At 36.5% G+C, this 25783-nt stretch overlaps 1 protein-coding gene across 1 annotated transcript; it reads left to right on the top strand.

Annotated features, from left to right (window-relative positions):
- The first annotated feature begins 1937 nt into the window (after positions 1 to 1937).
- Positions 1938 to 20934, top strand: HEPACAM2 (HEPACAM family member 2). Its single transcript, XM_014875592.2, is given in 10 exon segments — positions 1938 to 1981; positions 1983 to 2011; positions 6237 to 6587; positions 7663 to 7947; positions 13826 to 14122; positions 16963 to 17088; positions 17171 to 17195; positions 17318 to 17355; positions 18607 to 18680; positions 20818 to 20934. Coding segments are annotated over 10 exon segments (1374 nt in total). The 5' UTR covers positions 1938 to 1949.
- The last annotated feature ends 4849 nt before the right edge of the window (positions 20935 to 25783 follow it).

Raw genomic sequence — 25783 nt, 5'->3', positions numbered from 1 at the left:
GCGCCCCAGCTGCCGCTGTGTTGTTGCAGGGCAGGGCAGTAAGAGCAGGTGTCTTTGAAACGACACGCTGACAAAGGGAGGGTCAGCAGCCACGGTCCCTCCCTGCTTTCTTCAGCAGGAGTTCATTTCTTCTGGCTACCATTGGGAATATCGTGCCATTGTTTTGTGGAAAACCTCTAACAAGTTTAGCACATAACAAAGTTACTTCTCATTAATAAAATAACTAAAATTTGCGGAACGTTGGTGCTGCAAATAGTGTTGCTTTAATGTAGTTGCTTCAAAAGAAGGTTTGATTTGTATTAAGTCTAAATTACATTTAACAACTAGTGCAAGCTACAGTTCTACACAAAAAAATCTCCTTTTCACATGCACGAAATTTGCATGAGTTCGTGTAAAAACTTGCAGTATATTAATGAAATCAAGAATATATTAAAATGCTGGAAATGATAGGACACAATTTAAAAACATGGTGATAATCTGTTCCTTTTTTTATTATTATTTTCTTTGCCCATATGGGGAATTTAAAGTGCCAACACGGGTTTTATTCCAATGCTAAATGTCCAATAATTTCAATGAGAACTTACTTAGAACCTATGACCAATATTTTATTACATGGTAAAACCAAGTAGCTAATAATTTCTAACCTAGGTTTTATCAAAGGTTGCAATTTGATATATCAAGCCTACAGTTAGGTGGATTAAGCAGGTTATAAACAACAACATTCAGGTGGGCACAATGGAGCCAGAAACCTTTTGGGAATACGTGAAATACCTTCTTCATCTTCTGACATATGTTGGGTGATGATTCTGGTGGGATCACTGCTTTATTAACCCTTCTGGAATAACCCTTGTGTTTCTTCTATTGGAGCTTGAAGCAACTGGGTGTTTTCACCTCTCTTTAACTAAGGTAAAAATTGACTGCTCAGCCCGTCTGATGGGGGCTTAGCACCTTGCTGGACCCCTGCTCCTAGCACACAATGAGAGGGAGGCAATTCCTTCCTGCCAGTTGCTCCTGCACAAAGCAAGATACGGTCTAGCCTAATATTTGTTAATCCATAATAGTCTGCCTAAGTGCTGTTTAGTGAAAAATATTGTGTGGTTTTGTATGGATAAACCATCTCTGTCACTGCTAATATTTGCTGTTGCAAACTGTTACTGCACAGGTCTGGGAGGGTTTGTCCAGTTTGCTGTTGATTTGTACAGTGAGTGACAGCTTTGGACGAAATCCAATTTAAACTGATGTAAGTTAATGGACAAGAAACAATAATCATCAGTTAACAACTGTAGTAAGCTGTCCACTCTAGCCATAGGACTTTTATTTCAAAGATGTCTCAGAGGCACTTGACATCACATGTTGTTTAGAGAAAGGGAATTAATTCTTTGCTGAGTTATATTTATGTTTAGGGGAAAAAAAACAGAAAATATATGGGCTTGAAAGTGCTAAGAAAAAAATTAATAAGGCTCTTTCACAACTGTTTAATTTTTTTTGTAACAGAAAATGAGAGGCTGTCATTAGAAAAGTCCTGAAAAAATATTCTGAATACAAATTTTAGTTTGAAATAAGTATATAGCATCACAGTATTTTTTAAGAAACTGTAACTAAAGGAAGTTAACAACTGTATAGCCTGTTCACTTGGTGAGTTTACTTACTTCTATTAATTAAATGTACTTTGTATTGTGTGCCCCATTTATTACATTCTGTGTCATATTTGCTGTGACTGCCAGGGAAGGGTTATGATAAAGTCAGAGGCAATGAAGATGGGTCCTCATCTAACAGGTGCTCCACTCCCTTTGTTCTTTGTATACACATATTCAAATCACATAAGGCAGGGGACAGGATAGGACCTGTTAACTCATTGCTGATTTCCCTAGCAAATAAACCAGCAGCTGCAGGTCCAAGCCCTGGCTTAGTGCTGAGAAGGTGGCATTTGTGTGGGACAGGATGCTTTCATGGAGCCCTTTAGCCAACTTCTTTTGGGACTTACAGTGCAAAATATATTTTCTGCTTGTAGGTAAGATACAATATGAATTATATTTAATTGTCATTGTGGAAATGTGAATTGATTCTATAAGATACATCTTTATAAATTTTAAGGTACTTCTGTTGTATTGTCAGGTGTTTGATTTCAGGCAGGTAGCCTAAAAGCTTTTCATCAGATAGTGGCACCTTGTTTTATGAGTGAAGCTGAAGTTTTAGCAGCTGAACAAAAATGAGTGCTATACATAAACTCTATGTAAAACTTGACATTGATTAAATATACATAATCTACATGTAAAACATGGGTATTGATTAAACACATACTATTACATTTTATTGAGTAACTTATACATTGTGCATTGTTATTAACAAGTAAGGCTGGACGGGTTCTGAACCAAAGATTAACAGAAGCTGTTACACACTTCTTTAAAAATTTATTGAGACAACACTGATACATAATTGTTCACTTCTTTATGATTAATTAATTTATATATAATATCTAAATGTAATTGGTATTGAAACTAAATTAGGCTTTTAGTCAACTGAAGAATATCTCCCCATTAATAGTGCATTTGTTTTGTGTCTGGGTGCAGTTTTAGTAATTGTGCATTTGTTATCCATGCAATGGATAAAAAATAGATATTCTATGTATTTGACAGAAATATCCTGTAATCAAATATTAGATAAGCTTATTTCTACAAACTATGGTAATTACCTTTTTCTATATTTAATTGACTTTCTAAATGTCAACAGAGGAAATATATAATATTACAAATGTAGTGCACTCTCTAATCATTCATGTATGGGAACAACTTCTATCTTCTTTGTGAACCTCACAGTTCTAGCTTATTGTAGAGTCACTTAGTTTCCTTGATTTTGAGCTTAATACTTTTTCAAGACTTTTGGCTTCATAATGATTGATGGTTTATATGACGATTATTGGATCTCTTCTTTACAAATGAACAATATTTGGTTAATAAAAAACAGTGACTTTGTGCTTTATCTACTTTACCACTTTATTGGATATTTTCGATTAAAATCCTACAAGAATTATTGTCACGCAAGCAGAGTGCTTTAGAGTACAGGTTTATTCAGCAGGAAGTCTTACATCCTTACCCAGATATTCACATTTTCTAGTAAGGGGAATGTGCTGCCCATACTTCATATCATGATGAGAATCGAGTGCGTTGGAGGCATGACACAAAGGCACTGACCTCAGCAAATTAAATTGAGTCCGGTAACAAAGCTCAGTGGAACTTTTTCTTCGGCAAACATCTTAATTCTGGAAAGAATATTCCCAAGTTTTCCATGATATAAATGGACGTATAGAAATTGCAGCTTTCCTGGACCATTAAATCTGGCTTGTTTGGTTGTTTTTTGGCATATTTTTCCATAAATGAACATACTTGTGAAAAGGGAAAAAATACTTCACTGATCTAATGACATATTGCACCAAGCTCAGGAGAGCTGAAGGGCTAAATGAACACTCTGGTGAAAAGTAGTTGAGAATCGAAACTCACTTTAACAAGGAGATGTGCATGTTAAATTCAGAGAATGCTAAAAGCTCGCTAGGCAGGTTTCAGTTTATGCCATAAACTCAAAAGTTATGTCATAGTTTTTTATTTAAACTAAAACTGAAGCCCTTGTTTTATGTCAACAACAATTCTGTTGTGCTTGCTAATACTGGTGATAGCAAAGTGAGATGGAAGCAAAGCACAGATCACTGAGCTCCAAATGGAGGTCGTTGTGGTATGGCCCTTATGGTCATTATACAAAAATTAGGTTTTGGAATTCCATCATCTTGGAAAAAAGGTATATTATATTTGTAAAGCTGTAGGGATAGGCTTAAATTTTATGGAATTTGAGTCTGATAAGTATGAGCTTAGTTTGACACATTGGCCTGATTTTGCTATTAACATTAATTCAATACTGTTAAAAAGGAGTGGGGGAGCAGGCTTCAATTTGATGTGCATCATCCTTTTTAGGTTTTTCATCTAGAAAGTTAAGCATGCAAATATCTCTGTCCTATGTATCCTCCACTTAAGCCATTCCACATTCCACACTTTTCCTCTTTTTTTTGCCCTGTTTTCCTATCTCAGCTGTACCCCAGCCAGTCCTTTGCAAATTAAAGTCCATGCAGCCTGAAGCCCTCTGCCTGCTTCCTCCTTAGCCCCCATTAATGGGGGCTTGCCAGACCTTCTGTAAAAGGATTTCACTGTCTTTTTGTGTATTTCCATGTTAGTATTCTGCAGCATTTTCCTTTGGCTTCCCTGCCATGCCCTCAGAAATTCTGTGAGTTGTCTTTAGCTGAGTGTAATATTGCTCAGCTTTATGAAAAGGGAAGCCAGCCACAAAATTACTTTTTTTGGGGTAGATGCTGTACAGCACTACAGCACATGAGCCAGTCAACTCACACTCCATCTCTACTGCTTTGGCTGCCCTTCCAGAGTACCTGTGACATTAATTACTGCCATTACTGCTGCATCTGTAACCATCAGTCCCTTTGTGTCGTCACCCTCATCCCCAACAAGTTTGCTTTGCCATTAACTCATGCACTGAAACAGCTGTGCACTGAAATTTGATGATTCTAACCCAAAAGACACGTGCAGATACCATATTATGCTACTGAATTGGTTTTTTTTTCTGTCAAGTAACCTAGGAGATTAAACATAAATGAACCTTTAACAATTTCCGTCATAAAGAATAATGATATGTAAGTAGGAAATGTAAGAAACAAAGTTAACTCTGCATTGTATTAATGGGCACAGTCACATATTTTTCATACATTGCTCTTCCTGCCCTTTCCTACCCACCCAGCTCTTTCCAGGTAGAAATGCATTCCATGCACATCAGCTGGGAAGCTACTTTTTCATTACAGGTATTTGGAAGCATGTCAAGAATCACAGAATCTCAGGTTTGAGGGACCTCAGGGATCATCAGGTCCAACCAAAAATGATCATTAACAGGAAAGGAATAGATGGTGCATGGTAAAATCATTGTGTGTTGTCATGGGCATTCTCAGTCTTCACTGTGTTCTTATGCAGTAGCAGATAGATTACTTAAATCATAGTTTTTACATTTCTTACTTATAAGAGGTTGCTTTTTTCCTAGGGTTTTTCAGCACTTGCAGCATGCTTTTCAGCGGTATTGAGCACAAATCTGAGCAATCAAACCTGAAATTAGAGTCAATTGGAGCTGCATCTTGAACATTCTAAAATGTTTTTATATGTATTTTGAAAAATTGTGTCCTTAATATTTCAAATTGATCATCCAAAATGAGTCTGCATTTTTTCCTGTTAATTTTTTCTGGACTTAAATTCTTCATCTCTAAAGTCCTATCAGTTAAAACAGTGTAGTGAGATCAGTTCATTAATGTCAATTCTTTACATCATTGCTCTTCTCATGAATGCTGTAGAAAAGTTAATGTGAAAAGTCAATCCCTTAGTCCCAAGACTAAAGCTTTAATTTTTCCTTAGTGTTCTATAAATATGTCTTAGGCCAGCACAAGGAAAAATTATTTTTAAAAATTTATGGGAAAGACAATGATTAACTGAGGAATGACCTTTTTGCACCATAACAGAGACAGAATTCTTGGAAAACAGAATTAATCGTGTGGCTGAAAATTTCACTTTTGTGCATGTCAACAACAAGGATTAATTCTGCCAGAGTCCTAAGACTGGAATACTTGACTTTTGCAAGCTTTGTATTGTTTCTTGAATTTAGTCTCACAGGTACATAGCAGTCAGCAATAATAATTATATACAGTTTTAGTCAGAATTCATGAAAGTTCTGCTTGTCAGATTTTCAGTCAGTTTCTCAGTATAATTGGCAGAGTACCTAAGAAGCTCCTCTGTAGCTGAACCAACCCAGAAAAAATCCTAAAATTGAGTTTACAATCCAAGACTGTTAGACAGGGCAAGACCTAGAAATACGAAATATCTTAAAGGGAAGATATTCATACATTAAGATAAATGTACATTATCTCATTTTTGTCAAAATTTCAACATAAAATATCCTTCCTTTGGCTTTTTGTATGATTTGAGACTAGAGCTCTGTGTTACACCCAGCTTCACCAAGGCCAATGAGCTCTTGCCCCTTTTGTACTTAAAGTTAAGTACAAAAAGAGTTACAACCATGCAAATAATGTATGTTTTAGCCTTGAAAGGTTTTTCACTGTGAGAATTTATCATTTGAGTTTTCTGGGGCTTCCATTTGTGTTTTTGGTTTGTTTATTTGTTTGTTCTTTCATTTTTATGCAGGGATTTGTTCTGCCTTAAAATTGACAGTACCATCTCATACTATCCATGGTATTGAGGGGCAACCACTTCATCTTTCTGTTGACTACAATTTCAATGCTACAGCTTCTGAAATCCAGATAATTTGGCTTTTTGAGAGATCTCAAAGCAATCCAAAATACGTGCTTGGCTCTGTAAATCAAAAAGTAGTTCCAGACTTGGAATACCAGGACAAGTTTACACTTATACCACCGAATGCATCTTTGAGGATTAATCCATTGCGTCTCAGTGATGAGGGCAATTACATTGTAAAAGTCAATGTCCGTGGAAATGGGACCATAGCTGCAAGTCAAAAGATTCAAGTCGCTGTTGATGGTAAGTTAATAAAAGATAGTATCTTCATTTTGAAAATAAAATTACAATAGTTTTGAAGTCCTGGTTCTTGTATCCAGTTACAACGGTGTCTCATTTAATGCAACCGTACATGAATAAATGCTAACAATTAAGTTATGTTGTTTTCTGCTGCTGGTGAGAATATTAAAATATGTCATCTTTAGGCAAAATTAATATACTGATTGATTTTTCTGTATTGGAAGTAAAAGAAGCTGAACAGGTCTAGAAACATTTAAGATTAAGCTAGACAGACTTCTAAAAAATAAGGTTTAATAAGTTTCTGCTGTGCTATCATGAGGATGCATTGAATTTCAAATAGTCTTTTTCCCTGAACAACCTTACCTCCTATAACAAAGAGGAGCCACTGACTTTTGCTGGTGACTGTAGCCCAGTGTCTGTAAAAGAAGCCCAGATCTGAATTCATAACATACTGAATTTCCCTCTTTAGACTCTGCTCTTTGTACTTAAATAAAAAAAGGAAGTGGAAATGGAAAATAATTATCTAAAAGGATGACAAGAGGCTTCTGTAATTTATGGATTATACAGAGAGAAACCTGTAACTGTTGGGCTTGGAAGGAATGAGATGAATGACATCTTGAGATGACAAAGTTGTAGCTGCTTTTTAACTCCCAAACCCATGCCAATCTGCAGACATCCTCATGACTGATCACCCAGATTTCAGTGGTGCCCAGTATGGGCAGTCATGCTGAGAGGTCACACATGGTGGGCAGTGTCATGCTTTGTGCTCTTTTCATATCTGTGGATTCAGTGATTTGTATACGAGGCAAGAGGCTGTGGTACACATGACTGCAACCTTTATCCTATTATCAGTAATATAAGCAGTCTGGTTTTATTTATGTCCCATAATAATTCTTACAGTCACCAGCTGAGAATATGGCCTTCTTTTTTAAACCTTTAACTACATTTAAGAGATAAAATTTGAAATATTAGCGATTTCCAGAGAGAATGTGGTTTCTATTTGAATCATCTTGACCATGAAGACTATAATATAATGGCTTGTCATTTTAACAACTCTTCATATCTCTTTATTTTACAGTTCCAGTCACAAAGCCAACTGTACATACTGAACCATCTTCAGGAGTAGTGGAGTATGTAGGGAATATTACCCTAAAATGTATTGTGGATAGAGGTACAAGGGTAACTTACCAGTGGATGAAAAATGGGAAGCGTCTTCATGCTGGCCCTAATTATACCTTTTCATCAAACAATGCTACACTTCTAATTGTTCCTGTAGTAAAAGAAGACATTGGGAATTACAGCTGTCTGGTATCTAACCCTGTCAGTGCAATGGAAAGTGAGATAATTGCACCAACCATATATTGTGAGTATATTAAATATTCATTATAATCTTTGTATGAATGATTTTGCTGGAAGGAATGCCTCTGAATATGAAAAGAGGCAAAAAAACAGTGGAGTCAACATTGTATGTGAGCTTGCATTCAAAATGAGCTTGTTTGTAATAGCTCTAACTTAAAGAGGGATAATAAAATTATTCAATGTTGTGTAGTTGTGAAGATCAGTCTCAACTGCAGAATTCAAATGGAAACTTCAAGATTTCCACAGATGTCTTCAGATGTGACTGAAAGGAAAGAAATAATGAGATCATTATACATGAAAATCCTGTTATAAATGGCAACACTAGGTAGTATCAAAAAGCTCAGCACAGGAAGTAGAAGTACCAGGCTGAAGGACTGGGATTAGTGGGTTTCCTCAAGATCATTTCAAGTCCAGTCCTTTTTAATACTTCCATTAATGGCGTGAGAAAGATAGGGAGGCTCTCAATGAAGCCTAGGTGGTTGAGCTATCCCAAAATACCTGTGAACTGACAGCATGATTCAGGCATGAGAAAGACATATTTAATTCTAGGGGAGTGGGCAATGGATTTCCAACAAGGAAACGAGGGGAATGCTAATAGCACACGGAAGATAATACCACATGTACAATACTTCATGCAGTCCCTGCAGATCCCAGAATGCTGACCTTGAACTGGGAAAGAAGAAAGGCAGGAATGGAAAAGAGACACAGAGACCTCAGTCAGGCTTAGCAAAATTAGAGCTGGAAGAAGTGAGTGCATTCCAGATCAAATGGGAAACATGAGGAAGCAAAAAGAGCTGCATAAAGACCATTTTTTACAGAAGAATAAACCATAAGGTAGCCAGGTATTTTGACTGAAAATGAAGGCACCTCAGAAACTAATCGAGTTGGAGGAATCAAAAAATTGATTTAATCACCATTCAACAATTATATGGTAAATCTTAGGGCCTTCTCATTTTGTTCCATGTCAGGAGTTCCCAGTTCCTCCTCAATTTTCAAGTAGCACATGCTACACATATGTGACCTGCTATGCTCTAATCCTCATGTCCTCAGGGGTCGAATTATCCTTCTCAGAGGAGAGCTGAAATTGCGAAGGCCAGGACCTACTTTGCCACCAGTCCTATTCAGATATAGCCAGTTTACCCAGTGACCCAGTCTGGAAGGGACACTGCAAGGACTGGAACTGGATTCCTGTCCAGCCAAGGGCTGGTTTTCATTCCTGCTTTCTTCGGGCTCTGACAGCAGGCAGCTGGTAGGCAGCCTATGCTCAGTCTCTTATGACTGCACTACCAACATATTCAGAACCTACATCTCTTACACCTCTAGCTCTCATATTTTCCTCCTCCTCCTTTTATCTCCTTTCATCTCTGATTATCTATTCTGCTAGTTGTTTGGGGTTTTTTGTTATTACTTGGAAGAATTGGATGAGGGGATGATTTGCATTGGAAGTATGGGGGGTCTTTACACTACACCAGGAGAAAAGAAAAAGACTGCCTAAATTAGCAAAGATTAAGAAAGACATTGCTTGATGTGAGCTGATACAAGCTTATGTGTAGCTTATAAAATTGACAGCAGTGCAGACTTGAAGATGAAGAAGCAGTTGCAAAGAATCCTAAACAGGGCAAATATTAATTGTGTTTCCATCTCATTAGACAGAGGAAGCATGATAAACAAGGAAATAGACAGCACTGATAGAGCTTTAACTTATCATTACTGTAATTAAAAATAATCAATCTCATTCTTTCCTCAAGGTAGCACATTTTTGTATGCCTGCTTTTGTGGAGTCACAATCTCAGGTCACTTGCTTAAAGTGCTTATGTGCTTAAAGTGCTAAGAATGAGACTTGAAGGTGTAGGGATGCAGTTCCTCTACTGCTTTTCTCACTTTAATGAGCTATGAATTGGCCTTATGCAGGTCTGTCTTCAAAGAATACCTAAGTAGAACTTGGCAACACTGTATCCAGCCTGACAGCCTTCTTCCCATGCAATGAAGTCAGGTCAGGCTAAAAAAACATCTCCCACTTTTGTTACCTTTCAGACAGCTCTGGTTGTTGCAGAGCCCGTGTGAGAATTTCTGAATTTCTGTATTTCTGACCTGTTGCACATAGGATTGTCTCCAGAGCACTGATCACACTGGCAGGTGTCTGGGACACTTGCTCTGACCATGTGTGTGTCCTTCAGTCCCAGCTCTGCTGTTTCCTCCCTTCTTCCTCACTCAATTACACACATTTTTCAGCAAATTTGAAAAATCTTTGCAAGTTCTAAACTAGAAACCTGGTTTCGACCTATTGTTTACCAGAATTTTAAAATCTCATAGTTATTAAGTTTCCTCATTTCTTGAATCTTTTGCTGTTTAAATGGTTGTGATATAAAGCTCTATCAAAAACCTTGAGATTCACTTTTTCTCCGTGTGTGTAAATGTTATTGTATATGCATTTTCATGTCCTTCATCAGAACTGAGGGTTTGCTTTGTGCGTAATATAAAATCTGAAAAAAAAGTATTAAGAGCAAACAATGCAATGCTGAAAGATTGCAAATACCTGTGGAATTCTCTATATCCAAGTCAGTGATGGAAATTGGGGTCTTACTTCCTGAAGTCACCTCATTTGGTTCAACCTCTGCCTGCAGAAGTGCTTTGTCTCCCAGCTCCCAGTTGTCAATAACAATCCAGAACAGGCCCCGGGATCTCTCTCTGCCATATGTCATTGCTGTGGGGGAGTTACTGCAGGTGATAAAGAAAAGGTCACTCACAGTAAATACCTGCCATCTGCTTGGAAACTGTAGCAGTCTCGTAGTGATAGGAGCAATTGGAAATATTCCCACAGAGCAGTAAGTTGTTACTCAGGAAGATTGATTTATTATTTTACACTTCATTTAGTTAACTGGTTTTACTGAGACAAGAGACAGTTTTCTGTAGAGAACAATACTGGAAAGGAAAATAGAGCTGAGGGATCCATGAAGGCCACCATTGTGGTTTTTTACTGAGTATGAAAAGTGGTTTTTAATTCATGTCTTATTAATATTAGCCTGCCTCTTCCTTAGTTATGATGATAATGCAGTCTGGAATATGGCTATTGCAGTCATGTGACTCAGGAACAAATTATTTCAAGACTGGAAGAAGCTGCTGTCCTGTAGGCTGCAGCAGACACTGTTGTACTGTGTTGATGGAGTTGAACTCAGCAGACTAAGTGGGATTTTCTTCCTCAAGTCTTCCAAAAGATAGAATATACTTAGTACTAGTGAGAGAATAGTTAATTGCCTGCTTTTCAGAATCATCCTTGAACCTGTGTATACCTGTCAGTTACCCATTGTTTAGGGACCTTGATGTACACGATGCCCAGGAGAGGCAAAATATTGCTCCAGGCAAAGCAGAAGGGTTACCTAATCCTTGTGTTGACTTCAGCAAGAAATGCCACTTTTTCAGCTTTTCCCAAGATTTGGCAATCTCTTAAGATAACCTCCCTTTTTCAAACTTACTTCACCAGCCAGTGTGTGTCACTGCTTGTATAATGATTTCTTTCAGCTTGCAGCTTTCATTAAAATATAGTTTTCATATGCATCTCTTTATGCTGCACAGTTATGATACTGATAAAAAAGCAGAACTCAGTTCTGATTCTTTTGCAGACTGCAGCAAACCACCCACTGCAGTGAGAGGGGCATGGAAACCAGTCAGCTATTCTTACCATTTAAACTCTGTTAACACATATCAAAGTCATATTATCTGTGAAAATAAAAGCTAATTCTCCTAAGAAGGGAGAATTGGATTGGAAGAACCACTGAATTGCTCTGAAAAGTAAAAAAACTATGCGCCTGCCTATAAATAGCTTTTGAGGGGCTTTGTTTAAATTCTGAAAAATGTCAAAGGCCAGTACATCCCTTCTCCTTTCAGATCTGAAAAAAGGGAAGTAAATACCTGTAAGAGGTGAGTCCCTGTGAAAAGCTCCCCTTCCACAGAAACATGCAGCCCAAGTAAGGCCAGTCAAGCTAAAACAGTGGGGTATAGGTTTGTACTTCACAGGAATGGTCATTACAGGGTCAGCTGGCTCTTGGAGACAATAAAGCAAATGACTCAGGAACTGCTGAGCCTGTGAGGAAGCAGCCCAGCATCTAGAACTTAAAGAAAAGCTATGATTCTTCAGAGTGGCCACTGTAATGTATGTTGGAGCAGCACTAATTCATGCTGAAGTGAATTTGTATTTCATTTCCCAAGTAAATATTATGCATGATGTTGGCCATTCCTTAAAATGAGACTGCAAAAAGCTTACCACTAGGAAATAAGTAGAGAAAATGACACGTTTATGTTGTGAAATATGGACATTTACTTAAAAGTGGACTAAACCGAAGTCATATATGGTAGTCTATAGTCTCTTGTGTAAGCCTGAACAAACAGAAAAAAGCACAGAAGCGCACACAAAATGGCCTCGTTTGTGCCATGTGCTGCTGGCTTAGGTGTTCTTGAAGAATAAATGAGTCTCATAAAAAAAAACCCAAACCATAAATAGAAGTGTGTATTAGAGAACGTTCTAAGATGGTCATGAATTTCCTGGTGGAAAATAAAGTCTGAAATATAAAAGTGTGCAGCTTCATGTAGCAGGGATTTTCCAATTCAAACCCAGCTACATTATCTTAATTCTTCCAGACAACCACGGGAAGGTGGAAATATTACTGGATTCCACTGTCTGCAATGGGAACAGTAATGTGCCCATTTTGTGCTATGATGATTCATGACCATTCTGTATGAGGCAGCTTTACTGATCTTCAGGGATCCTACCAAAAAGATATTCTGCATATTTTCTTCTTTTGCTCTGTCTCTATTGGGTCCGTGCATTTTTGATTATTCATGTAGGGCCTCAGAGAATTAACAACATTAAAATTATTAGGGTTTGGTTTTGGTTTTTTAACTAGAAAAAGTTATTTAATAAGGCACACTTCGATTATCATATTCTCTGCATAAATTTATACCCTTAAATAACTGTAAAAATAATTTTAACATGTAAAGATATAAAAGCCTGAATGATCTGAATATTGTAGTAAAAACAGCATGAGAAATAGTCTTATAATATTTAAGTATATTGTTTCCCTTCTCATTTTCCTATGCAGGTTACACTAAAAATACTCATCTGCTCAATTTTTTGAGTAATGAACACATGACTATAGAACAACATATGCTTCTTCCAATTATATTCAGAAAAACAACTTTCAGCACAAGAACTTGCTCTTAAAAAAAAGCATATTACAGTAGTAATTATTTAAGTGTTTTTAATTATTTAATTAAAGTGTTATTTAATTATTTAAAGTATTATTTAGTAGTACAAATGTACTAAAAAAGGGGGGGCGAGTTAGAGTTTATTCTATCAGTCATTTGTGGAAGAATTTTTCTGAACTTATCTAAGGCACACCCCACTCAATATTATACCTGTAAGTTAGTTCACTAAATAATTATTGTACTGTAAATTATTGCAGTGAAGATAACATTACAAGGCCAATTTGTTCACTTTTAAATTTGTAGGGACATTACTTATGCCAGTAAGTTTGGCATTGAAGTAGAAATCAAATATGCTCCTGAAGAAGACATGTTCCTTTACTTCATAGAAATCCAACTGATTTCAGTTTTCAGTCCTTTTATTGTACTGAGAAATACACAGACTCATGCTTTTTCCTTAAACAGCAATTTGACCAGTATTAGGTGGGCGTAGCCTGAGCTAAGCCTAGCACAGATCCAGTTATTGAACTGAAAGCCTTTTCATTGAAATGACTGAATGCCAGCCATTCTGAAGGCTAGTCTAACTTAAATATTCTAACTTTAGAGATGCACTTCTGGTTAAATTTTAACTCTATACTTTGATTTTCATTTTCTCACTGTATTTCCCTTTTTTCCCAATGCAGATGGACCTTATGGACTTAGAGTCAAATCAGACAAAGGTCTGAATATCGGGGCCGTGTTTACAGTTGACATGGGGGAAGTTGTACTGTTTGACTGCTCAGCAGATTCAAATCCACCAAATACTTATTTATGGATTCAAAGGGATGACAATACCACTCAAGTAATCAAATATGGACCCCACCTGGAAGTTATATCTGATAAAGTGGCCCAGAAGACAGTCGATTACATGTGCTGCGCTTTCAACAACGCGACTGGAAAACGAGACCAAACTCACTTCACAGTTGTTGTTATGTCTGTAGGTAAGAATGTAACTTCATTGCTGTAAAATGCAACATCTAAGTGGGCTGTTTACAGCCCCAGAAAAGGGAAGTCATTCTTAGAATATGTATCAAAACTTAGGTCTTGCTAAGAATGTAGTAAAGGGGCTTTTGGACATTCCATGGGAAACAGGTTTTACTTGCAGTATTACACAGCTTGGAACACAACCCACTAAGACACGGAAATTTTGTGAGATCTTGCTACAATGTTCATGTAAATTATTTCCTTGTCATATTTATTAATCTCTGGATTGATTGCTGGGTTCTGAAGAACACATACCTTTGCTTTTCATACACTAAAACCTCAGCTCCTGTATGATTGTGTTCAATAGCAACGAAGCAGTTTTTCAGAAAATCTCCAGAAGCATAGAATAAAGAACAAGATATTGAGGAAGTCCGATATCTCTTCTCAATACAGATGGATACAAGTATTTCCAGATAAGGAACATATGCTATTAATGTTCAACAAGATAGACTAGATTGCCTGTTAGGAAATTTAACAAAGCAATTTCACTTGTGCTGAGCAAAGAGCTAACAAATGTGTTAGTCTGGTAAACAAGAGATGTCCATGATTCAAGCTACTTACTGATTCATCATGAGTCCAGGGCTTTCCGTATGTTGGAAGGAAGATGGGCTGCAATTTCGTAATGAGAATACTTCACTCAAAAACTAAATATTATTGTTAGTAGTGAAAGAAAATGCAACCAGAACTACATGTTGATAGAAATAAACATGACATTTCTCCAGGAAGTTCATGTAAGATATGATATTCAGCCAAGATTTCCTTTCAAAGGCCAAAAAGGAGGGAAGACTCCCCAGCTTCATGTTCAGTTGCACTTAAAATAATAGATGTCCTAATTACAAATATTTTACTTAAATCTTATTAAAACATTTTATCCTAAGTATTTAAAAATATAAAAAGATAATTTCTGCCCCCTTCAGCCATTTTCTTTTTGACGAGTGTTTATTCAAATAGCACTAAATGGAGTTGTTGAGGCTACATTTTGCAGAGCAGCATTGACTGATTCTAAGAGGTATGAATTCACACACAGTTCATTCTCAGCGATGCTGCTCAGGCTAAATTCTGATTGCAACTGAATAAACATACTAAGCAAAGACTATGAAAATTGTCCATATTCCTTTTCCTTACCCCCATAATCCTAGATACAGAGCCTGGACTATGGCATTCAAAATACCAGAAACCCCATTTTCAGTAGCAACAGAAACTCTGATGTTTCAGAAGACGTTACACAACTTTCCCATGAGACAGCTGCTTAATTAATCCTAAAAATTATCAAGAAAACAATTATTTTAATAAGTTACAATTATATCAATAGTTGCACTAAGTTGTTGCCCATTTTTAGCCAAGATTCTAAAATAAGATGAGGTATCTCATGTACACCAGTCCTCACTCAGTTTTCAAGGTTAGTCAGCTTGAGTGTGTTAAATGCATGCAAACAGCATGTCTTTGTTTTCTGCACTATCTATGGAAATGTGATTTATTGAGTCTACATTTGAAATTACTAATTTTAAAGAACAAAAATTTTAAGGACTCATCTGATTCTCCAGAATTTGGGCTTTTTCTTCCTATGGAAAGCAGTATACTGAAGGATTATTTTAAAAACTGGTGAAATTGCAGTGATTTATTGTCCCATATCTTTAAGGCATATCTGGCTAGAAATCCTCATATTTAATTTTCATGAAAACCACTGCATACGTAGCCAGCACAATGCCAGTGAATCACATGGAGGTGTAAGTAGATGTAAGCAGTTCTAGCCCTCTGCACAGGAGTTCATCAACTACTGGAAACATATCCAGCTAAATAATATACATTTTAATTACACTAATAAATCTGACACTAGCAAATACATAACATTAATTTACCTTTATTGATTGTGACATGTCCTTTAATTACATAAATTCTGCACAATTCAGAGCAAAAGGAGGAAATTAAGAGTGCACAAACAAATATGTCTTGCATTTCCTAACTTCCACATTCTTGTCTTTGCAAATTCACTACAAATATTTTCCATGTGCTTTTAGGTATGTAATTATATGCAATTTGTGTATGTGTTGTATCAGAAAATCCTGCTGGAAAAGTCCTGCTAATGCATATCCCAGCAAAAGACCTGAGCAAAGGAGAGAAACATTTTGAATATATTTAAATATGAATACAAGCAACATGGTGGAGTCACCATCCTTGGAAGTGTTTAAGGAAAGCCTGGACATGGAACTTAGTACCATGTTGATCTTTGGTCGTAGGTTGGACTTGATAGTCTCAGAGGTCTTTTCTAGCCTAACTGGCTCTGTGATTCTGTGATAATTTATTGGTTTCTGATGTGGTTTGATAAACAACCAGACTGTCAGTGATCTAAAAACCATTAGAAAAAGTCTAATGGATCTTTTGTCCGCTCCTATTTTATAGCTCCTACTGCTAGGAGGATTTCCCTGCAGTCTAGCACAAGTTGCTCTCTCACCCTCTTTTTTGGTAGTTCAGTGTCTCTATATCTTAAGTTATAATATGCATCTTCTTTTTGTGATGCTGTAGCTTGTGGATTACATTTACTGACTTTCATTTAGCTCTAGGCACTAATCTGCTTTGAAGTCTTTTATGATATTCATATCAGTGCTTTTTCAGTTCAGGAGACCTAGGGGGAAAAATAAATACTACCCATTCACAAGACCAAATTTTGCATCTGCTTTGTATTTCTATGCAGGTTTATTAGCTTCAGAATAATTTTAAAAGGTGCATTTTTCAGTGTCATTGTAGCACATTGTAAAGAACAAGGAACTAAATACAGTCCTCATCTTCTTTGTCACAGGGTTGGAAAAGCTGGCCCAGAAAGGAAAATCTTTGTCTTCTCTTGCAGTAATAACGGGAATTTCATTATTTTTGATCCTAGCTATGGCCTTTTTATTCCTATGGAAAAGATATCAGCCACATAAAGGTATGTAAAAGTTAAGCACAGTCCAGTTCTGCTTTTGGACCATTGGAGCAAAACAAATAATTATTTTTCTTCTTCTTTTCAGTGATACAACAGAAGCTACAGAGCAGGTATAAAAACAACTCCTTTTATGTCTAAAAGTACTTTCCATCCAGAGAATTGCATTTTATCATATTAATTTTCTTTTCTTGGCTTATGACGTCAAACTGAGAAACACATTTATGTTTTCTAGGGCAGAGGCTGATTACAGAAAGGCACAGGCATTTTCAGGTAATGGTAATGAAATAAGTGTGAGCATAAGGTCAAAGTCCATTCCTGAAAAAGAAAAATAACATCCCCACATACAGAAAAAAAAATGAAAGGAAAAGAAAAAAGTGTGGTTTTATGTTGGGTTGCAAACCTCTATGATAGCCTAATTAAGATAAGGCGTAAATGAGAAGTCAGCATGGGGTTAGCTCATGCCTAGAGCTCATAGCATTATGTACTGTTGTCTTGAATTCTACCTATTGATCCCAGTATTCTGGGATTGGAATACCTGTATTCCACTGTTGTCAACAATATGACTTAAATCAGTGTTATTCTGGGATAGCAGTAAGAGGTGATACACCATGGGAAGATTACAACTGAAAATGTTCATGGCATCACCTGGTAGCAAAATTATGACTTAATGACATTGCAGTATATATATATATAACCTTCTGTTATATTCTGTACTCCCTTTCTCTGTGTTATCAGGACCCAGAGTGGTTTTTTTCACTGCCTTTATTCCCTCCACAATTCTTCCCATAAGATCCTAGGCAGGAGATACTAGACACCAGCCATCCTTTGAAAGGACATCACTTTTATTCCCATTCCTTTCTACCAAAGCATCAGAGAAGATCATAAACTGCTACATGCACAGAGGGTCCATTATAGTCATAGCAAAGGATAGAATTTCAATGCTGTTGTTAGTGCTGCAACCTTTGATGTGGAATGATGTCCAAGAGTCAGCCAAGAGCCTCACATCTCCTGGACAAAGGGAGGGTGGAGAAAGAGACTAACTACACCTAAATACAAACTGTATCTGAAGCCCTAAATAATAATGTGGCACCTATTGGTACATTGGTACTATTGTTCCCTTTTATCATTCTCAGAATTGAAAAACATTCATGTAGTAATGCTTCATTACACTGTAGATGTGCCGAGTTTATTAATTCAGCCTCTTTTCTATGGGAAATGAAAGTAAATTGGTCATTTTAGCTTTCCAGAATACAGAGTATGAATGTCTCTACCGAAATTGTTGCTGAGGTTAGCAAGAGGCTTCTCACTTGGTGTGGGAAATCACCAAGTACCATGCACACCAGCTCTGCAGCTGTCCTGCCTCACTCCACACCCGTTTAGGAGCTGGGCAGGGAAGTGGTCTAAAGCAGATCACATAAGCAGTATTCAGGTATTTTAAAAATTATGGCAAAATACCTTGCCAGTCATTATTTTCTAGGTGCATATTATCATCTCTTTTTTTAATCTTTGTTCTAACTTTAGGACATGAAAGTGCTTCAGATGATTTTGGGATATATGAGTTCATCACTTTTCCAGATCTTACCAGTGGTTCTAGGGTATGTGATTTTACATCATAAGCAGACAGTTTCTCTTCTATTTCTCTAGATCTACTAAATATCTGTACCAGAATCCTTCTGTAGGTTTGCTTCTGTTGTTTTTTATGGATGTCTGTATGACATCATATTCATGACTATTGTTTACTCAGTTCTTGCTCTTTCTTTCCTGTTACTAGTTCAGTACTTTATAATCAACATAGTGAAATAAAGAATAACTAAGCTTTAAAGACAGCAATCTCCATTCAACTATCCTATATTAAAAGAATATTAAAAGCATATTAGTAGTGTTGGGTAGCTGGTAGCACTGAACCACTTGTGTTACACAGGCAGGTGTACTATTGTGATGCCATTTTCTCCCTCGACCCTAATATTTCTGCTCATGCAACATTCAGTGCAGAAAAGTGTCAGGGGGTTATTAAAGTGTAAATTTAAGGTAAGTCTCAGCTATATTTCACAAAAATTATTTTGTTGGTTTCATGTATTGTGGGGGAGGAGTTAAGCAAAGGAATTTTGCTAGCAGAAAAAGAATCCTGTGACATTTGCTGCTTCTGAGAATTGTGTCTTTGCTGACATTACTGCATAGTACTTAGAGATCATTCTGATATGGTGTAAAAGGACAAAGAAAAAAAATCAGAAACATGGCCACAAAATTTAGGGACAAAAAATTTAGTGGTAAAACTGGGAGGAAACAGAAGAAAGACTTTCCCTTTGCTAGGAAAATTGCCAGCAATGTAATCTTGAAACTTTGGAGAGCAATCAATCTGGTCAGGTAAGGGAGAGCTCTTAAAGCATGGTCACAGGGTCACATTGTCACACCTAATTTGTTTTTATGATTAGCACTAATGATATATGATGTCAAAAAACAGTTATAGATTAATTTATTATCTTCTCTGATGGAGTTAGATGTTTGAAATATACACTTATAGGGCTAAAATGCTACTGCAGATGTTGGTGGAGAGGACAGACTTTTACAGCAGCAGAGATAAGTCTTGTAGAAAACAGAGCAGCTAAAGTGCTTCTGTTACAGTTTGTGCCAGTAAGAAGCTTATTAAGTTTAGAGATCAGGCCCCAAGCACACTGCGATATTATACTGAAGAGGGTATATTTAGATTAAACGAATTATTTTCTGTGAGGATGATGAGGCAACTAGAAGTTGCCTTAGTTGCAGATGTCCCATCCCTGGAAATGTTCAGAGCCAGATTGGACTTTGAGCAATATGGTCTCATGAAAGATGTCCCCACCTATGGCAGAGGGGTTGGAATTGGACGATCTTTAGGGACTTCCAGCCCAAACCTTCTATGATTCTATATCCCTTAAGCTGATCATATCACAATATCACAATATCGCATTCTTGCAGGATTAGGGCTTTAGTAGATCAGGAGGGAAAGAGCAGTGACAAGAAAGACAGGATGGATGTATGAGCAATGAAACTTACTATAATTTCCAGTAAAATTTCAAGGAACAGGAGAAACTCCACTGGTTTATGTTCAGCTACTCAAATGTATAACTTTGCAGAGAAAGTCAGCATTTGATCCACTGATTCATTTTAGTCAGCAGAGAAAAGGGGAAATAAGAAAGTGAAGATAATGAAGAACTGGAGGTTGGGTATAGGCAGAAAGACTGGAAATTCCTTATGGATGTGGAGTCTACATAATTCTGTTGTCATGACATAAGAGGAAATTAATATATTTAACATGCTGAACAACCAATATTATTACTTGATTTATGGAAATTCCATGCATTTCTCTCTTTGACAGACCAGTTGGAGTTTTATGCTGAACCCATGCCCTGAATATTCACAGCTTTTTTCCTCTCTCTTCTCCTGCTTTTCTCTTTATTAAATGTTCCTTTCTTGAAATGTGGTACATTAATATAAATTATTTGCTGTATTAAATGCAAAAGCTGCATCCTAAATCTTATAAGGGACCAAATGAATTTAAAACTATTACTTACTTTACTATTAATATGATGAGAACTTACCCAAAATGAAATGTAAGCTAGCAGAGATTACCTGTTTAATCCACAAGCAAAACTTTGATGAAAAGTTTAGAAAATTACAAGTTACATTAACAGTTTCATTTCTGTTTAATCTTTTCATATTTGTCCTTACGGTAGGAATGCACTTTGTTGGTTTTAGGTTTCGAATCAATCTGTTCCTGGCCCTGACTTTGTCACAGGCCAGGATATGCTGAGTACAGTTTATGAAGTTATTCAGCACATTCCTGAACAGCCACAGCAAGACGACCAACAGTAAGTTACAGTCTGTGTTCACTCATGTGGTAGCTCAAAGACAAATACTTTTGCATCCAGGACAATTTATATTTTGGTAGCTGCTTTTTGATTCCACTGACATGATTATGGATGGAAAGATATAAGCCACCTTAATTTTCCACCATTTCCTATCCAATCCCCCACTTTTCCTCAAGACTCCGGTCTGTTGTTTCATTATGCCAGTTTTGTTAAAGTGTAAAAAACAAAAGGTCAGATCTTCAAGCACAGCTTCAAATGAAAATTCCCACTTAATTTAATAGAGCACTGAAACATCAGTACTTCGTACTGATTAGGTTAAATATTCAATCAAAACAGTTTAATTGGCAGCATGGCCTCCAGACCTCTCAGTCATGTGCCAACTAGAGCTAGGGTGGGGATTTTTGCAATGTTGAAACTGGTCAGCTGAATAATGATCAATGGTTGTCAAAATAGTCACTGAAATACTAACAGACTAGTACTTGAGTAAGCAGTGTCTCTATAGCAAAAGATTTCTTGTTGTGTGGTAGTCTGGCTGGGAACTCCACAGAAACACTTTCCCTGAGTTAAATACCAGGAAGGTCACAGCACGTTGTGATTATGCCACGTAGACCTGGTTTTGTTCAAATCACCTCCAGTATATCACTTCCAAGCATAAGGGTTAATACACTAAAGTTTTTGTAATTATGGTATGGCGGCCATAAATCTGTTGAGAATACAGTCATTCTTACAAATTAAGAACAGCATACAAGACTTTATTTGGTGACATGCCTATTATATCTCATTTTTCCATGGTTTTTTAATGTGTTCTGTTTCTTCTATAGTTGAAAAAGTTGAGAAAAAAGATGTTAAGAGGAAGAGTAATAAAATACATACATATTTATGAATGGTATTTTTTACATCTGGCTTTAAAAATCTTAGTGTTCAAAGTGAAAAATTCTGAGCAGAACAAAAACATCATTAGCAATTCAGTGTTGCTTTTTCACTGACCAGGTTGTTTTGACAAGCATGGCTGTGTGTTTGTATACATAACTTGGACATGCAGTTGAAGACATAACCTAAGATATAATGAAATTTTTTATAGTGTAAGTACCGCATGCTAATGCAGTCACATAAACATTGTGATTACTCAGCCAACTGATTAGCATATTGTTAAGAATGTGTATTTTTCTTTTTGACTATGAAAGAAACAGAACACATTAAAAAGCCATGGAAAAATGAGATATAATAACTCCTCTGAAAAACGGAACAGATGCAACAAAAAGGTAACTTGAACTTTTTGACAGTTCAAATTTCAATTTAAACTTTGCAAAACATATTCTGTAGTTGTAAAGGACTTGTATGCATAAAGCAATTTTGCTACTCTTTTCATTTCCATATTTTGAAAAGGAAACAGGAAAAAATTTTCACTAATAGCACAAAATCTGCTAAGCATGATGCTGGGCAAACTACTCAGATTAGAAGGACCATATTCATGAATTTTCCAATTCCTGACCTGCTGAGAAGGAGCACTCTGGGTGATAAATAAATAAGGATGACTAAGTCAATACTGGTGCTTACAGCAGGATGCTTCAAATTCAGTATAACGGAGAAACAAAACACCACAGAACAGAGAATGAAGCTGGGAAAGTAATTGCAAGCTCCTGTAGTGCTAAGTAATGATTACTTATTAATTAATCCCACAGACTTGTTATGCAGTCATCTGTGCAATAATCAGCAATATTCATGGGAAATATGATACAAAACTTGCCTGCACTCTGCTTACGGCAGGAATCTCTCTTTATACAAAGCAAAAGAACAGATATTACAGGGGCCAGACAGATTTGTTAGTTACCTGGTCACTTTATTCTTATTCCCAGTGAGTCTAAATGGAACTGCTGTGATTTTAAAAATTTATTAAAATAAATATGTAAAGCCAAATCAGTCAAAAGCAATGTTTAATTCTCAGATTTACAGTTTGAGAATTTTTTGAATCCTGTCTTTGAATAACTTCACTAGAGTTATCTGGTGTTCTCTCTCTTGCTCTTAGAAGTCTCAGTGACAGCATATTTGCAGACTAGTCTATGCCTAACACCTAGGAATAGCTTTTTCCACTTTTCATCATGCTTTTATGAGCCTTTTTATCCTTTCACCCACACATGCACATATGCCTTTGACAATCTAAATAATTATAAAATTTTAGATGTGTCCCAGCTCTTTAAAGGTAGAAATGCTACAGGAAAATAATTAAATTCTTTAAATCTCTTGGGTTTGGACTGGCAGACTTATAACTTAACTGCACTCAAAACATGAGGTGAGATGATAGCTGGCTTTGCATTTTTACCTTCATATGCTTCCATTGGTTGCTTTTCACAACAGTCTTTTGCAGACTCCTCTGCTCCTCCAAAGAATCAAAGGGAAAATCAGATTTTGAGGAAACTGTTCTGCCCCATCTCTGGGTTCCACAGTCACAGGGAATTACAGGATTGCCGCATACTCCAGTGTTTTATTAAACAGATTATTTTAAGCCCTTTTGGTTTGATTCTTTTCCAGCCCTTGGACATATTTTTTTAAACTATATATAAATCCTTTGACAAACTGAACAGGTTCTTCCACGTATGGAAGAAATCCAAAGATGTCTGCCAAAGCTAATGAGTGAGAGGTTTAGCCAGCTTTTACAGATAAGCACTGACAGCTCATAACTATTCCACGAAAAACTGTTTGTAACTTAGGTTTCATTTCCATTCCAAATGAAGATAATTTTATATCATCTTCCTCTCCTGTGATTTATACTGTTTCTCTCATATCAGTCATTAACCACTTCACAAATTTCTGCTCTGTCACCTGTCAAAGATCAGTGAGGATGCAAGGCCTTGCCAGGCATTTCAGCACAGGGTTGTACTGTAGACTGAACTGGCTCAGTCCATGGTTACCACCATCCTGTAGCAGGTACATTATTGTTGTACAATAGGAGCAGCTTAAAATATTTTTGCAGAAAGAGGAACAATACAAGATGCCATATCAGCCATTAGTTATTTATGGCTCAAATCTGTGCTGTCTTTCAAAAACTAGACATACTATGCATACTACAAATTCAGTCAAAAATCAGTGTGTTGCAAATATGTCCCCAGAGATCTTCAGGATGAAGAATTGTGTTTAGAGCTACTGATTTGCTTACAAGTTTGTAACAGTTCCTTTAAAGAGAAGAAAAACAGCATTGTGAACAAGTGTTATATATATCTATGTGTATGTTCTTTCCTAGATGTATATGAAGATAAAGGAAGAGGAAATCAAAACATCTGAAAATACCAGTTATTTCTTCTTCTTTATAATATATTGAAGGAAACACTGACAACTCCAAGAGTAGCAAAGGCTTATGCCACTTTGTCTTAAAATAGCAATTTCTCTTCAGACTGACAATCCCTTTTCTTGGGGTGCTCCAAATTGCCCGTTTCTTAATTCTTTTTTCTTTTTTAAAGTAATAATTCCTTGGAAGATAGCACTATTTTTTATTCTTTTTTTTTCCTTATCAGTGAATACAAAAGACAAAGGGATAGCTTTAAAAATGCACTGTAGAACCTACACCTCTTTTTAAAAGCAATTGACAGAGGCACAAGAAGAAATCAGGCCCAAGATTCCATCCATTATTTTTTATTTGTTTTATTTAAAAAATAGCAAAAAATAGCATACAGAAGGTTTTTTATTTGGGTTGACTTTCACAAGAGAAGATCTCGATGCTGGCATGAAATGTAATAAGTTCAGTATGTCAGATTGCAAAATACATTTGGGGTTTAGAATAAAGTCATTATTTTAACCCATTTAATGTGACGTAATTTTCAAGCATAGGAACAGATCTGTCAGGCAATTTCAAAAATGTACATATGTATATTATTCAGAATAACGTGTTCTCATTAAATTCTGTTTCCTTTCCATTTGAACTGGTTTTCTCTTTGCTACTCAAAAACCTGTTTCTCATTGACTAGGAGAGTAAGGTTATTTCCAAAAGCTACAGAAAATTCAGGCTATTTGTACATTAAAATAATTCTACAGTGAAAATGAAACCAATCTTACTCTGTTTAAACAGTGTGCTACGAGTCCCTTTGCAAATAGAAGAATACTCTTCCAGAAGCTTCTGTTAGCTGGCATCTGAATCCTGCAGGAAAATTCACTATTATTTCCACAGGACCAGCTATCAGTTGATGTCAATTAGCTGCAGTCAGGGAAAAGAGGAATTATCTACAGGGGGGAAAAAAGCTACTTCAGGAACAGTTAATTGTGAAGAAAATCCTTACTGTGAGTAATGAGAAAGCATGCAGTGTGTCCACCCTTTCAGATAGGCTGTATGGTATTATTTAAAGCACTCTATATTAAGAAAAATAATTTGCATTTATTTAAAATATCTCCTTAATCCATATCTGCTAAACATTCTTCCTGTCTCCATCTTTCAAAGACAAGTCAAAATAGCATGGTTTCAGTGAGCATTCTGATCTTGTGAGGCTGAAAAAAAGGGAAAAAAACAACGGCACCATTGCATGTGAGGAAAACATGTTTTGGTATTTCACAGAGGCAGCACATGAAGCCCAAATATGCAAGCACTAGTGACAAAATAACATAGTCACCAGATTTGCTCCTTAAGAAATAGCCAGCTGACATGAAGGCATCAGGCAGAGGCTCTAAGCAGAAACATTTGGACAGAACTCTGAAAGACTGAGAAGCTTAGATAGTTCCCCATAAATTCCTCCATTGTTCAGTCAAAGCTGACTTCGTGTGTGTTTCAAATCAGGACAGCTCTTTGGGATTTGCAAAGTCTGATTTTCACCCTCTTTTCTCCTCCTCTTCTTACTGGAGTGATAATTTTAATTGCTCTGAAGGGAGTA

The sequence above is a fragment of the Sturnus vulgaris genome, chromosome 1 (assembly GCF_052056855.1).
Source record: "Sturnus vulgaris isolate bStuVul1 chromosome 1, bStuVul1.hap1, whole genome shotgun sequence".
Lineage (NCBI taxonomy): Eukaryota > Metazoa > Chordata > Aves > Passeriformes > Sturnidae > Sturnus > Sturnus vulgaris.
This window is presented reverse-complemented; position numbering and strand designations above follow the sequence as displayed.